This window comes from Xenopus tropicalis, chromosome 8 (genome assembly GCF_000004195.4).
Source record: "Xenopus tropicalis strain Nigerian chromosome 8, UCB_Xtro_10.0, whole genome shotgun sequence".
NCBI classification, from domain to species: Eukaryota; Metazoa; Chordata; class Amphibia; order Anura; family Pipidae; genus Xenopus; species Xenopus tropicalis.
In genome coordinates this window covers 76,108,630-76,125,785 of record NC_030684.2, presented here as the reverse complement: position 1 = coordinate 76,125,785, position 17,156 = coordinate 76,108,630, and the positions used below count along the sequence as shown (strand labels likewise).

Here is a 17,156-nt window from a genome sequence, read left to right as displayed (position 1 = left end):
TAAAACAGCCATTCTAGCATTGGGTTCCCTTATATATAAAAGAAGTAAAGGTATTTACCATTGCACCAAGGCTGCAAAAACTGCACTACTAAAGCCTCATGCAGGTAGTAGTTACATCTAGGGCAATAGTCAGGCACAGGAGAGCCTTGTACTAATGCCTGTCACATACTGTACACATAATTAGGGCACATTAACTGCTGTATTTTACCAGTTTACTGGCAAATGCAAAGCAGCTATACCCTTGTAAATGGGGTCTGTACAATGCAGCTCCAGTAAGTACTGCTTCATAATGCCTGGCATAGGCAGGAAGTAACCACAGTGATCTCATGCTCCTTGTAGTCGCTAGTGATCTTAGTTAACTTGCATATAGTTTTCATACATTACCTTTACTGTTTATCTGATATATGTAAGTATATAGTATGGAATGTATGTATAAATTATATCCATGAGCCCTAAATATCTTGTAAATGATATCCTTATAACTTGACCTTAGAGATGTCATCAGTTATAATCGGTGCTTAGTGATGTCATTTCTGTCACATGACTCACTGAAATTTGTGCATTATAATATTGTGTATTATAATAAATATGAGGGTATTAGAAATCACCTCAGATCTCTATGACCTGTAAAAAAAGCACTCAGCCTTCGACCTTGTGCTTTTCTGTGGTCATGGAACTCCTCAGTGACTATATTTTACAACAAAGTATACATTATTCACTATATAATACACAAGAGCCATGAATAGGCTGTAAACCTTATTGGTGCTTAGTCTTGTCATCAAGTATAATCGGTGCTTAGTTATGTCATTTCTATCACATGACTCACTGAAACTTGTGTAGTATAAAACATTATGTACCCCGTTTTGTAAAATACAGGGATAAAAGAAATCACCCAAGTTCTATGGCCTGTATAAAAGCACTCAACTGTTTTATATGGTCATTGAGCTCCTCGTTTTCTTTCTAATATCATTAAATTTTACAATAGGGGGTACATTATTCACTATGTAAACGGAGCTTAGTGATGTTATGACTAATAAACAGTGCTTAGTGATCATTAATCAATGCTTAGCATCAAGTCACATTTTAAAACTGTGTCTTATGTTTTTTTTATATAGTCATTGAACTCCTTGGTAACTTTACAAATAATTAAGTACCAATGTAATTTAATGTAATTAGAATTCTCTTTGTTTTGTTCTTAAGATCCACTTTCTTTTGGACTAGGAAAATAATTAAGCATCCTACAAACATATACAGGACCTTTTAAAATGAATCAAGGTGAGAATGTCTTTTAACCAGGAATTTAGCTTTATACACTTGTTCTCTATCCCCCAGGAAATATACGGTAAGTACAGGGGCAGAATTTCGTCTAGACAAGCCCCTCCAATGTGTGTGTATGTGCATATATTCTATATATATATGGGCACTAGTAATACAAAACACTAATAGAAAGAGAATTTTACTGCATTCACAAGGCTTGTAAATAAAATAAAAAAACGTTTATTGAAAAAGAATCAAACATTTCAGCTAAATACTGTAACCTTCCTCAGGAAGAAGAAGGTTGTAGTATGTAATAAAGTATGTTACTGAAATGTTTGATTTTTTCCAATACACTTTTCAATATAAATATATTCAAATGCTTTGACTTTAAAAGTAATTCCATTTTCTTTTCTTAGAAGCTATATTGAATATCTCTGGAAATGGAAGCAGAAAATTACACTGCAGTTCCATTTTTCATAATCAAGGGGATTTCTGACAACCCAAAGTTTCAGGCTCCCATTTTCATTCTGGTTCTCCTGATTTATCTTTTTGCTGTTGGTGGCAACATAGGCATTCTTTTCCTTGTGGGCATGGATTCTAAGCTTCATAATCCCATGTACTTCTTCCTTGGAAACCTGTCTGTCCTTGATATCTCTTCCATCACAGTCACACTGCATAAGACTCTAGCCATATTTCTCACCGGGAATAAAACATTATCCTTCCCAGGCTGCATAACACAAGTGTATTTTTTTATGGCTTTAGAATGTACTGAGTTATTAATTCTGGCTGCCATGAGTTTAGATCGCTATGCTGCTATTTGTAATCCTTTGCATTATCCCATGATTATGAACCCTAGAACCTGTGCATTTTTGGCCAGTGTTTGCTGGGTATTGGGTTTTATTGAAGTTATACCACATGCTGTAATAACAAATAACCTCTCTTGTTATACATCAAATGAAATAAATCACTTCTTTTGTGATGTTTTACCTCTGATGAAAATTTCCTGTAGTGATACCTCATTGTTAAAGCTCTGGATTGTTACAGAAGGAGTGTTTGTCTCAGGAGTTGTGCCCTTGGTAACCACACTTGTTCCTTACATTTTCATTATCCGTGCTATCCTTAAGGTTCGTTCAACATCTGGGAGACAAAAGGCCTTCTACACCTGTTCATCCCATGTGACATTGGTCATTGTTCTTTATTTAACCCTCTACTGTCTATACTTAACTCCCTCCTCAGAGAACACATTGGATTCTCATAAACTCTTTTCTCTTTTTAACACAGCAGCAGTTCCCATTCTGAATCCACTCATTTACAGTCTAAAAAATAAAGATGTAAAGTCAGCAGTGAAACGACAACTGCATTACTTGTACTGTAAAATGATTTATCCGCTGACTTTAAATTTTAAAAAATGTGAAAAACATATTGAAAGCTGATTATAACTTTTCTTTTTTATAATGGTTGAAATGCCCACTAGACAACATTTTCAATGAACAGTTAATATGTGGGAATGCCTACAGTACTAGCATAATGTTATAGTATCTCTCTGTACAGACCATGGGAAAAAACTAAGAAGTTGCCTGTGTTATGAAAAGTTCCATTTATCACTCTGTATGATTGTACATTAAGCAGGTTGGCAAGGGCAGACTTCTGGAGGACACAAGAGTTGTGGACTTAAACATGTTTTTTCTAGCCAATTCATCTGTCACTAACTAAATGACATGTGCATTTGGGAGATAGTGTGGTGTCTCCTTAGCATCACTGTGTCTTAGATTCAGTTCCCAGTAGGACAGTGTCTGCCAAGAGTTTAAATGTTCCCTCAGAGCTTTCATGGGTTTCCTCTGGGTACTCCTAAAAATTATACAGAAAGGTTAATTGTGTTGTCATTATATAAATCAAGGACAATAATAATATTGCCCCCTATGTGAATTATCGGAAGGTGCCTATACAAGTGCTTGTCATGTGTTAATTAGCTATAAACATGAACTAAATGTTTTTAGGCAACTATTTTACTGACAAGCACTTTTAAAGATTATCCTCAGGCAATTATCAAAGGAGATGATGTGTCAAATTACATTCAACATGAAAAAAATGATCTCCCAGTTCAGTTCCAGATTTCCCCATAGCCTTTACTGGAGTTTTTATGTTGTAAACAATAAGATACGGCCGCCCTTTTACGTCATGTTGGAGACTGGATATACAACACCAACACATATAGCAACCTAGAATTAGAACACACTCTTATGGAAGCAACAAACCTTAACTTTCTCCTTCATTTATCACCAAATGAACTGACAACCAACGAAAAAAAACAATCCACTATTTTTCACACCTATAAAGCCTGGCGTACAATCAGACACAAACACAAAACAACTCAAAATATCTCTTTATACTTACCCTGGACAGGAAACACAAACTTTCCTAGTGGATTAATGACTAACACCTTTGCAAAATGGAAACAAGAAGGACTTCACTGCATTAGAGACATACTTAACAGAAAACTCTCCCTCATGACATTCGCAGAAGCAACTACTAAATTCCCCTTTCTCCAAACCCAACACTTTCACTTTATGCAAGCCACACACTATGCGAGAGAAGTCTTGCGGCAACTAACAGAACAAGATTTCTCAAGTCCTATGAATGATATATGGAAGGGAGCCAATACCCATCACTCTACAGCATCCATTCATAGACTCATTAGACTAAACCCAGACCACATACATAAAGATACATCCCTGAGGAAATGGACAGATACCATCCCAAACACTGACGGACAGTACATCCTCAAACTTCACCTACACGCTATGAGACTTACCCCCTCCAGCCAATACCAAATTATGGCCCTACAACTTGACAATCCTAAATGCCTGAGATGTAAAAAAGATGAAGGCTCTCTACCCCATTGCATTTGGCAATGCCCAGTTATTCAGTTGCTATGGATGCAGGTGTGCGATTACTAGCACCAATTAACAAAAACAAAGTTCACACCAGACATTGAATGGGCCTTCTTTAGCAAAATAAAAGGGGGGCAACAGATCACTAAACCCGACAGAGCACTAGCAGGAAAACTGGCCGCAGCAACTAGAAAAGCCATACTCCAGGAATGGCTATTAGCCACATCACCATCCATAAATCTCGTTAAAAATAAACTACACTTTCACATGGACTGGCTTGAGGCGTCAACCAACAAAACAATCCACACGCACAGATTTTTTGACACATGGTCAACCTACATCCTGAATCTCTCCTCAGACATCAGACAACTAACAGTTGACACATTCAAAGATACCACATGGTATGACCAAGAGAGTCTCAGAGGCACTAACCCCCTCCTATGCACCAGAACAGCTTGGAGATGAGTCATCGCTGCCTCCCAGGATCCATAACATAAACGGCAACAGGTACCTCAAACAACCTTCTCCAGAACTGGTGAACTGAAATGTACATAGTTTAAGTTAATCTTATTAGAAGCTTCAAACCATATTTGTTTGTTTGATTTACTTACCAATCGGACCCTACACCACATTATTTCCATGGTAATTTGGCACACCTAAGCGTGAAATAGCCAATTACCCACCATCCATTTATCTGCATGCTTTCAACAAGTTTATTAATGCAACTGTCGTAAACTTAAGATTACTAAATATTTATGCATAATACTATGCTTTGTATTAATATCACATATACAAAAACCCTTGTCACATTGGTTTTTCTTTTCTTGTAAAAGATAACATCTTGCATATGTGGAACCCAATTGTTACATAAAAATAACTAAAAACAATTTAAAAAAAAAAAGATACATTTTTCTCATTGAACTAAATCTGAAACAATGTTGGGATAGGGGTTCGGTGGGAGCAATTGCAGGCATTTTGACCCTGACTTTTCTGCAGCTACAAGTGCCCTTAGTACTTTTAGTTGGTTGTATACTATGGACATAAGAGAGCTACTAAACCTGCTATAAACTCTAAGGTAATGGCATACAGTGAGAGCATAATTGTTCCTGTGCATTTTCCACCAGGCAGAATGCTTTTACAAATGCTTATTTGGGAACTGACTTTAGCTCACTGCTGCATTGCCAAGTGATTATTTCCTGAGTTGCGGGTATATTGGCAGGGTCCAGTCAATTACCATTAAAGCCAGTGGAAGGCATGCCTGCACTGAGATGGAAGTCATGTGGGTGGCATAAAGCTAGAAGCTAGAAGGGTAGCACTTCTATGAAGTTCTCTGATTTTTCATATGATCTGTTAAACTTATCTTGCTACTATTCATTTGATAGAACTTTGACAGGGGAAACAATTTGAAATCAAGTTAAGCATTTTGAAAGGCAAAGTTCCCAAGAGGTAAATTCAAAATAAGGCTGAAGATACCATAATTTTATTTATGTAGGCTAGGTTGAATATTGCAGGCTGGGCTATCTTCATTTAGAAATCAAAGTCTGGAGAACAGGGGCAGTATTTGTGGCAGCCATAAATAATAACAAGTAATGGAAAATTGAAAAAATAATAATTAAAATAATGGAAAGTAGAACATAATGATATATGTGTCTATTATATTTTGAAAATCCAGTGAACAAATACAAAAGATTGAACAGAGATCTTTTCAGGCTAAAAAACATATAAACAACACACACACAAACATCACTTTGAAACTAAAAGGGGAAAATACAATTCACACACTAAAATATATCACATATGTTATAACAAACTTTAGTCTGTTTTAGCTACAATAAAAAATCAGGAAATATTTTGATTTTTTATAATTTACTATAATTCCATAACCATAACAAATACTGCAGCTTGTCTATGCTCATAGATTCACTGTATATGGTTATTTTTCTTAAATGTAGTTAGCAAGAAGTTGGACAGTGGTGGTGCATAATTTTTGTCAGTGCTTTTAACTAAGTGCCACATAAAAACTGGATTTCTAAATTTAGGTCTAGTTGTCTTAGTGGTTAAATGTGGGTTAATGACTGTTGGGGTATTCCTTATCCCTAGCTTGAAATATTGCGGATGGGATAATGTACCTGTTTACATATTTAATTAGATACAAGTTATACTGCACATGAAGATAATATAAGTTCACTGCATATGAGTGCTGTGTCATTTTTGAACTTAATAATAATAATTTATACCAAGCGGCAGAGGCAGAGGATCTTGAACCTCTCAAGGGAAGGTCTATTGGATTACCTGGGATGTGCAAATTGCTTGCAGTTTTGTACTTCCTAAGCAATGCAACTTTCCAGCCGGACACTTTGTGTGTGTCAGCCAACATTTTCCAGGATCCTAACTTAAGTGCTGAAGGCAATGCTCAGGCACTCACGGAGGCACATTTCCTTCCCCTCAACCATGGAAGAGTGGCAAAAGGTCACACAGGATTTTTTTCCTGTTGGGGGTTACCCAATTGCTTAGGGGCCATTGACTGTACCCATACTATGCTCCCGACACCTAGAAATAGGGAGGAGCAATTCTGTAACCAGAAGCACTTTCACTCCCTCAGTGTCCAGGTGGTGTGTGATTCCCACCTGTAAATTGTGAGTATTCAGTCAGGGCTCCCTGGAAGTTGCCGTGACTCCTATATCTTTTGCCAGTCAGCTGTCTACCGCAAGTTCACTGAGGGGAGGATGTCAGAGGGTTGGCTTGTGGGTAAGTCATTTCTGTAATTACACCTCTTTTTTTTTTTTTTTTAAATAAAATGCCTATCAAGCACTCCCCCACCCCCATACAGAGACTGCCTAATCTTTTTCAGCAGTTTCAATTTTTCACATTAATTAGTGATATTTGATTGGCTTTTCCCACATTGGGTCGTCGTCGTTGTTTCATTGTATGTTTATTTTTCAAACCAACATAATAAAGCCCTTCATAGTAATTTACACATTTGCTCTACCCAGCTAATAATAATTGTTCCAACCCCTATTAAATGCAATGCACTCAGCTGTAATGGATTGAGGGTCACATGGCTCTAACTAGCACATGTAAGGGCCCAGCTGAAATATTTGAGATGTGGTAAAAAGTATTGTAAGACAATGGGGGGAATTCACAAAAGCGAGGTAGCCCTTTTTTGGAGTAAAACACTCTCTCCATATTCACAAACTGAAAGCTGCCTAAATTCTGACTCAACCGCAACTTTTCAGTTTTTGGTGAAAGAAAGACAGTTTACAGACACTTTTGTGAATTGGTCTTTAAAACAACATTTTAACTACACTTTTTCCCCCACATTTTCAAAATGGAGGAAAGCTCAGTGTAACTCTGTTACTTTAATTCTAAGCTCTTCTGTTTTGCTTTGTTTTACCCAGGCTTCATTTTACACCTCTGGTAGGGGCACCATTTGGGGATCATTAGCATAATTAAAACATTGATCGATTTTTACCTCAAATTTGTATTATTATGCTAGTTTTAGCTTAATGTATGAGGCAATGATAATGTTTTAAGTGAATATATTGTATAAATCTTTATTTAAAGGAAACATTAAGCATTCCAGGCAAATTTGTAGTTTTAGCAGCAATGCCCCCTCTTTAATCACTTCACTGACACTTGCCCCAACTTAGCTGTGCCCACCACCTTTAGCTGTGTCCCATCAGTTCCCAGTTCTTGGTGATCACCAAGCAGAACATGCACACTGGCACCCAATCTAGGATATTGGGGTACTGTGAATTCAAGGTTGGACTGGCCCAACAGGGCATTGGGGAAAAACCTGGTGGGCAATGGTCTTGTTGGGCCCCTTTTCACTGGATGTCATGTCACCAACATAGCTTCCATCATTTGTTATTTATTGTTGCTCATTAAAAGTAAACTCCCTCTGCTGGCTGATTGCTGTAAATGCAAGTATTCATAATCTGATCCAACATTGATGTGTTTATGTTGCAGCTGTTTTTCTGTGTTACATATTTCCTATATACTCATTGTGTTTATTTCATTTGTGTTAGTTTCACCACTCTCATTTCCTTAATCACCCAGTAAAGTTCAACAGATTTAACCCTTGGTCTCTTTATTGGAGTGTGGGAAGGTTTAGCTGTATGTCAAGCTACACACTACCTCAGGGTAACACGTGGTGAGGACAGAACACCGGGCATGTTGGTGGGTGAGCCAGATTGCTGTCGACCAGTAATCAGTAGGGGCTAGAGAAGTAGCGCAGTGGCAGAGTAGTGCTGGGGGTGGGTGCTTGATTCGTTTCTTCCAGTTCTAGAAAAAAATGATGCATAATATTCCTAGCCAAACTTAAATTCCCCCTCAGGAAATACCCCTGAATTGAAATGTCTAACAAAGGAAATGCAAACTCCTGTCGGCAAAAGAATTATTACAAGGCACATGTAAATGTGGGACTTGGTATGATGGCACACCGACAGATTTTTAAAGAGCTAAAGACGAATTCATAAAAATATGTTTGTAAAATCTCATCAAAAATCTAAAAACTGTCTGTATAAAAGACAAATTCACAAAAGTGGAGATAGAGGTCTGTGAATAAGGCAGACAATCTGGCAAATCTATCTCCACATTTATTTTGTCTCAATATCAGCACTTTGGTGAATTGCCACCAGTGGGTAGTGCCCTGCCTGTCTGTGCTAGATGATAGTATGAGGTGGAGCTCTTATATAGCTCATATACCCAGAAACCCAGCATTCACAGTGTCATTCCTCAGAGGCGCACAAACATGTATTTTTTTAAGCATTGATTTGCTGATGAAGTCCACATTTGGTGGAGACCCTCTTCTATCATGTTTGAAATTAAAGCTGGGACTAAGACAGGGACAACTGGAAGGGGTGGGTATGAGAGAGTTAGGTAAAGTAAAGTGATCGAGAAAGCAAGAGCATGTGGATTTATGTGTAGGGGATCAGAGAACTCTTTCCTCTGTTTCTCAGTCTGTGACATCATCCTGCCTGGGATGCCCCAGTGCACTGTTGGGAGAGAAAGGTATACAAAAGAAAAAGGGGGATTGATCAATGCACATTTCCTGGTCCCCTGTTTCACAAGTAAATTATCTATGCTAGTATATGTATTTACAAAAAAGCAGGGGTTTTTAGTTACAAAATTATGATCATAAGATTGGTAAGCCACCATACCACATCAAGGTAAACCCATATGGTGGTCCTATCTATTTACCTCTGGTCATATTTTTCAAAGGCTGGCACACCTGTGCACGGTAGCCATTCTTGACCTGGGGGCTTAGTCCACCCACATGCCTTCAGCTTTCATAGAGAGAGATTGCCAAGATCACAGCATTGGTTCTACAGGCTTAATCCTCCCTGCTTGCGGCTTGTAAAGCTGAAGACTGCCCATTAACCAACATTCATTTTTTTAAAGGCATAAGACCACCATTAAAGGGACGGGTGTGGGGGTGCTGCAACCACATGGAAGTTTGGCCAGTCTTCCTGTAGAGTAACTCTGCTAAAATATATAGATACTGTACACAGATGGGGGTTGTGGGAGCACCCCAAGGCTAAATAGAGTATACAAATACAATGGAAGTGCGACTGATCTGGCCAAATTAACTACAAGCATAAAAAAAAGAGAGAAAGGTGTGCCTAGATTTGGAGCCAAAAATCAGGGGTGGGCCCAGCAGCTTATAAAGGGAGCCACTGTTTTCCAGAGTTAAGACAGAGAGACTATCCAGTAAGTAGTGACTGTAAAGACTGTGCTAGCTGTAGAGAAAGATCTGCTACACTGCAGTCAGATGGCTTTACCCCCTGTGGATCCCCAGTGAGTGATCCATCTGAGGAAAGGTATTGAAAGTCTCCTGTGTGTGTGTCCTGTGTGAGGACAGGTGTTTCTTGGGCCTGCTACATGGGAGCAACTGCCTATTCCAAAGGGAGAGGTACTTTGGGGCAGGTAGCGCTACCTGGGGAAACTGAAAGAGCTCTGGGGAAGGGACTTTGCCAGGATTGAACTGGGAAAGGGTTGTTCCTCCAGGAGTGGAGGTTTGACTGTGTCCTCAAAGAGAATGAGCCAGTAATGGCTATACCCACACAGGGTTTAATACATTAATATGTTTAATGCATTTGCATGTTATAATTATTTTACCTTTACACCCAGTTATATAAAGTTGATATTTGCTGCAAACTGTGTGTGATTATTTTCCTAGTGGAAATTCCCTTGAGGTGTGCTCCTCAGTGTCCACTAGGTGGAGTCACTGTGCTAAAATCCCAGTTCCCAGAACTTTCAGTTCTTTCATCTGCATAGGGGACCAAATTTCATGTTTAATCAAGTATACAGCCCAACAGAAGTGAGTGTGCTAAGAAAGGCTTACATATGTATGAGAGCCACGCAGATAAATCAGCAAGGTGACTTGCAGGGGCATGGCAGAGTGTGAGCAGTACATAGGAGGTGTTGTGGTATGAGCAGCAGTGTCGGATTGAGCTGGTGGGGCAATGGGATAAAACCCGGTGGACCCTGGTGACCCAGACCCAATCCCTGCTTGCACTCCCCCGCTCATCCCCTTTGTGCCAAAGATATGTTCAATGAATGTGCACTGGGGGGAGGAGATTGGGCAGGCAGATGGGGCCCTTAGGGGGGGAGTGGGGGCTGAAGACCCCCTTTTTGAGGTCTGGGGCCCCCTGGGTGACTGGAGCGTGTGGGACCTGCACACCACAGTCTAACCCTAATGAGATTTAGAACAATGTATATAGGATGTGCCCTGGTGAGTATCATCAGGGTGTGTACAAAGGGTGAGTATGCAGGGTAGGTAGGATGGGCACAGGGCATTATCATTAAAGTATATAGGGCAAAGGTAAGTGTGAGCAGACTTGGATTTACAGGGATACATACCTTCAGGGTAAGTATAAGGCACATGGGTAGAAATCATATAAGTAGGGAGGAGGAACAGGCGGACATAACGGCAAGAGAGTAATAGGCCACAAGGGCAAGGGTGTGTAGGAGGCACAGTGGTACATATTACCAGGTGAATAAGTGGGCACATAGCAGAGTTGGTAGGAGGCACTGGGGAGATTTTGAACAGGATGGATATGAGCTACAAAGGGAAACAATGATCAACATTTAAACATCAATGATTATTCATTAATGGATAATGAATAATTAATTTTTTAGCACAATTGTTCCCAATCATTACATATACAGTTATGGGATCCGTTATCCGAAATCCCGTTATCCATAAGGCTCTGAATTACGGAAAAGGCCATCTCCAATAAACTTAATTTTAATCGAATATTTCACATTTTTAAAAACAATTTCATAAAACAATAACTTGTTTTGCCTCTAATAAGGATTATTAATATCTTAGTTGGGATAAAAAACAATCCTATTGGGTTTATTTTATGTTTTCATGATTTTTTAGTAGAAGTAAGGTATGGTGTTTTAATTTATGGAAAGATCCTTTATCCGGAACACCCCAGGTCATAAGCATTCTGGATAATAGGTCCCATATCTGTATAATAGTGATGACTATTGACTGACAGATTGTTATTTTAGTATTCCTTATAATAGTCAGTTTGAGAAGATCTTTACTTCAAACATATTAATAATAGCATTACAGTTACACATGAACGTCAATGTGTAATTTTTCTTCAAAGTATAATATTTATTGTCTTTATAGGAGATGCAGGATATGGGATTCATTCTTGGTTGATGACACCTGTGCGGTTTCCTATGCACACCGGAAGACACACAATGTAGTAGAGCACCTATTTGGTGTGTAGAAGTTGCGCTTCCTGTGTGTCTCTACCACTGGCGGGAAGTTGCTCTACTCTCCTGCCAAGGTCTTAGATATCACTGTTATTTGTGCGGTACTCCAGAATCTGGCAGTAAGGCATGAGGTACCGAACAACATTGATGATGATCTAAGACCTGAGCTAGAGGGGTGCCCTGCTGGCTCTGAGGAAGTCATAGCAGCTGGGACAGGAGTGCAAGCAGAGATCATCGCCTCACACTTTAGTTGTTAGTATATGACCTTCTACATTTTTTAATTTAAACTTTTACAGGTTCATACAAGATTATTATTTCTCTTGCAGAAGCTGGAAAACAATGGCTGACTTACCCTTGGCAGGGAAATCCATTGCACAGCTTGTTTGGTAAGATTAATTTTGAAGATTCAAATTTTTTTTATAAATTCAATTTTTGATATAAAAAGACTATAATCAGCTATAGCTCATAGGTGGTCTTGTTTATTCAATTCCCTGAAAAAGAAAATAATGTGCACAGTTACTTCTCAGATTTTTGAATTCAGTGCAGGAACAAATAGATTTACACAAGGTTGGCTAATTGAAGGCTACAATACACAATAATGTAGAGAGCTTTGGTGTTGTTTGAAAGGATTTTGTGGCATACTTATTATAGTGTGTAATTCAACATCACCAATGAAGTTGCTCTTAATAACCATCAACCTTTGTTGTTGGCCCTGTGTCACGTTGTGGTTCATGCATATGCATACCCACTCCACCCAATTTTTCACACAGGTTAAATTAAACTGTAAAACAGTTCTAAATTATTTAATTAAGTTATTTGAATTAAGAAAACATGTAAATTTCATTATAAAGTAGTAAAATTAATACTGTAGAAACAACAATTTACACTTAGATTCTTTATTAAATTATATTTATTTAGTATTCAAATTTAAAATTAAATAGATAATTAAGTTGTTTTTATAGATAAACTTGAGCTGCCTGAGTTGCAGACTAAGGGGCACATTTACTAAGACACGAATTCGAATCCGAATTGGCAAAATTCCGATTGGAAAACGAAGATTTTGCGTCTTTTTCGTATTTTTTGCGAATTTTCGGCGCCTTTACGACTTTGCAGAAATTGTCGCGACTTTTTCATTACCAATACGATTTGCGGGAAAAAACGCTCGTATCTTGTCGCGACTTTTTCGTATTGAGCGCTCGTAAGCGGCGGGCGAAACTTTCAGACTTAGCATGATTTTGGAAGCCTCCCATAGGACTCAATGGCACCCTGCAGCTCCAACCTGGCCCAAGAAAAGTCACCATACTGAAGCTTGAATGAATCCGAATCTTTCGTACTCGGCGCGAAAGCTGCGAAAAAGTCGCGACTTTTCGCGCAAGTATTAACGCTACGAAAAAATCGCCAGATTTTGCGCAACATTCGGAATGGCAATGAAAAATTAGCGACAATTATCCGAAAAATCGCAAAATACCGATCATTACGAAAAAAACGCAATCGGACGCATTTGGCCCGTTCGTGAGTAAGTAAATGGGCCCCTAAGAGTTAAATAGTTTTTACTGACTTTACCTTTAAAAACCATATGCTGGAACCACCATCTACACATGCGCAAGCATAGAAACTATGCGATAAGGGAAAGGTGAGGGGGGAGTGAAGGCAGTGCTAGTTAAGGGGGCTTTTATAGTTTTTAAAAATGTTGAAGTTCAAAATTAAAAAATCCTTAATGTATTAAATTTATTTCATTTTCCTTCTAAATATCTGATTAAGAATATTTTCAATATTACATTTTTGACTATTTAGTTATGAATATTTTGTTAGTAAATCTCTCTTTTTTTTGGATTAACAGGCATCTGTGGCCATGCTATTTGGCGTGCATGTGCATAATGTGTAAGACTCTCTGACTGATTGTTATGCATAAACGTGTGACGAAACTGCAAATGTATCTCAACTGCCTACGTCACACGCATGTGCGTAATGAGCGACTTATTGCACTCACTCATTAAGCACATGTGAGTGCCATAATATGGCTGCCCGCACTGGGAGTTCCCTCCCGTTGCAGCCAGCTTATCCAGGGACCCCCATCGCTGCCAAGGACCCTACTACTCATAAAAATGGTGAGTGACCTTTTATTACACATATACAAAAAATTAACACACACACAATCATGCATTTACACACATACACAATACACTTCTCTCAGCCCTGTGTTTTCTGGCCTGGATGAGAGAAGTGGATCCGCTTCCCTACTCTCCTCTGTGTGACTGTATTAAAACATTATGGCAACTGTGGGCCCACAGAGCAGAGTGGTTAAGATGGTGACCTGAAAAACATGAAAGCAGATTTTTTTAAATGCCCCATCATCTCTCACTACTATACCAGCTATCCCATAGTTGCAGTCCCTTCCCAGATGCTATTCCCACACTGCTACTATAGGCACCATCTCTCCCTACTATACCTGCTATCCCACAGTCACAGTCCCTTCCCAGAGGCTATAATCCGCATACTGTGAATGCTATTATAGGCGCAATCATCTCTCACTACTATACCTCCTATCCCACAGTCCCTTCCACTGCTACTATAGTGCCTTTAGTAGCTGTGGGGGTATAATAGCCTCTGGGAAGGGACTGTGGCTGTGGGATAGTGGGTGTAGTAAGGAGAGATGGCGCCTTTTAAAAGTTGTAGCTTTTATCCAACTTTTTGTCTTCTGCACAGGGAAACCAGACTTTTTTGAAACACAAAGCTGTGTGTATGCCTTCCTAGTGGCACATCACTGTGTTGTCAGTGGGAAGACATTTAAGGGACATCTGTAATCTGTGGTACCTGAAATTAAACTGCAGTCAACTAATCTCCCCATGTTCCATCAGCCTAAAGATCTTTATATTTCAAGAGAGAGAAAGTACTCAGAATGCAAAAGTGGCATAAATGTCAAACTGACATTTATGCAAAAAAAACCTGGAGTTGAATCAGCTTCTAAAAGCATTCTAAAGCAAAAAAGGAATAAAAATCAACCCATTAAGGTACAGGGTTTCACTTTTATTTTTTATGTTAGGTGGGTAACGGTCACAGCTACAGTATTTAGAGCTAGGGGGCCCTTGATTTATTTTGCCAATGCACATGTGGGAGGTCTTTCTACAGTTTTTTTATGTTGTCTCAGTAAGTGATGTCACAATCAGGGAATGAGGTAGTGTGGGGGAGGGCTTTGCACAAACTATTTGGTGCCCTTTTCAGCTATGTTTCATCACTTGATCACATTGTAATTGTGTGCTTGAAGACGGCTTGGGTCTAAGCCGAAACATTGAATTAAACTCAGTTTTTTGTTTTTTTTACTTCATACAAGTCCTGTGAGTGCAGTTTGTTTGTGCTTACTAATTATGTTATGTTAACCATGCACCCAGGCAGTACCTGGAGTTCTCTGTGTGCACCATTCCTGGACTTTAATTAAAAAAAAAATATATATATAAAGTCTGATGGTTCAAGCACACCAAACAAAAAACAAACTAATCACTAAACCTGGGTGCTATCCAAGCCAGTAGTACACAAAATCAAAATAAGGATGCACACCAGGTATTTTTACTAACAAAAAACAGTCCCCATCTCAGACCTTTCTCAAGACACAGTTTTCAATTAAAAGCAATAATAAAGCAATATTGCTTTTAGCTGAAAACTGGGTCTTGAGAAAGGTCCAAGATGGGATCTACTGGGAGCTGCTATCTTTCTCCCTTCCCATTGTTCTGCTGATCGACTGTTGGGGCTAAAGGGAGAGGGGTGATATCACTCCAACTTGCAGCTCGGCAGCAAAGAATGACTGAAGTTTATCACAGCTCAGGTCACATGGCTGAGGCTAGTGCCATTTGAAGTTTTAAAATTACATAGAAACAAATCTGATTTTTTAGAAAAACATGATTCTGCTGGGGATGCTCTATTAACTGATGAGTTAGTGATATAATATACATATCTATTGGGTATTCTTTTTTGACTTTTTAAAATAAAATAGATTTAAGTTTTTCAATTCACTCACCAGTAGCATCGGTGTCATGATATGGTCCTTGAATACCAGAAATTGCTAAATCTCCTATGACCCTCATCATATCTTCCTCAAATAGAAGCAACTGCAGCTCCAGTGGTGGTCCTCCTCCAGTGCCCTGAGCATGTTGTTTGTTTTTGACACCTTAGTTCGGATCTTCCATTTGTCAGACACCCTACGAGCAAACTGCTGCTTGTTGCGTATTGTGCAACTTACAGCATTGACAGCAGATACTATTTTTTTACAGTTTTTTTTTTTTCTGCATGGATGTCTGCTGTACTCTTGATCCATAAATGCATGCCCATTATTTAGTCACATTTTTAACTAATGTCCTTTTGTGGCACTTTTTTCTGCAACAAAATGGTGGGCCATCTCCTTCTCTTCCCACACGCTGCCTTCAGCAGACTCCTCTAAACATAAAACATTTCCCCATGAGTGCCCCCCAGCCCTCCCCACAAATCCACCCCTAGCTCTCCACAATGGTCCTCCTCTAGCCCTGCCTGAGGGTTCCCCTCTAGACCTCCCAATAGGTCCCCCAACAACCCTCCTTATGGCTCTCCTCAGAGCCATCCTCACATCTCCCGCTTTAGTCCCTGACCTGTCCTATGCCCTATATTCTTCAAAACATTCGCCCCCCCCACAATCGCCTCCACCATGCCTTGCTGCCACACTCTCTAATCTGCCCTCTTCCATATTCCCACTGCTGGCAAGTGGTTGGAGAAGTTGGTAGACCAGAGCGTGGACCTGAGGGTGGGTCTTCAATTAAGGCACCTCTGCTATGGTCAGTGGGAGGACTTTTACATATGGCAGCCGACTGGGCCTATGAGTAGGTTGCTTCATATCAGTTGTCCTTGGCTAAGTTACCAAAGCAGGGGGAAGTGTTAAAAAAGGATGGAGGAGAGAAGAGGGGATTGCTGTTTGGGAATTCCGACTCTTGGTTTTAAAATAATATTGTTTATTTCACAATATAGATTTTTCTTTAGTATAAAAAAAAAATAATTCCCCTTTGGATTTTTTTAATAAAACTGTGAAAAACTGTTAAGCTTGAATAATAAAGTTAAAAAAACAACTATTTCTCCAGAAGCCTTTGGACACCAATTGATGTCAGTTTGGTGACTTCGTACAGAAAGTCAGTCTGTGTACCCTAATGCTTGCTTTCCACAATTTCTGTTTGGGTACTGCCCTCAGACCAATTAGCTGCCTCCTGCCGTGGAGCAGGGTCAACTTCAGCTGGTACCTCCTCCTCAGCGGCC

At 39.3% G+C, this 17,156-nt stretch overlaps 1 protein-coding gene across 3 annotated transcripts; it reads left to right on the top strand.

The window, feature by feature from the left end:
- Positions 1-607: 607 nt before the first annotated feature.
- Positions 608-2,892, top strand: LOC108648388 (olfactory receptor 5B21-like). 3 transcript variants are annotated; one of them, XM_031891674.1, is made up of 2 exons: positions 608-1,275; positions 1,828-2,892. In XM_031891674.1, exons 1-2 carry the CDS (start codon positions 1,266-1,268, stop codon positions 2,688-2,690), a joined length of 873 nt encoding a protein of 290 aa, XP_031747534.1. In that variant the 5' UTR covers positions 608-1,265; the 3' UTR covers positions 2,691-2,892. The 3 variants fall into 3 exon arrangements, with proteins under 3 accessions (XP_031747534.1, XP_031747533.1, XP_017952458.2); XM_031891673.1 differs by having other exon boundaries at positions 1,677-2,892; XM_018096969.2 differs by having other exon boundaries at positions 1,674-2,892.
- The last annotated feature ends 14,264 nt before the right edge of the window (positions 2,893-17,156 follow it).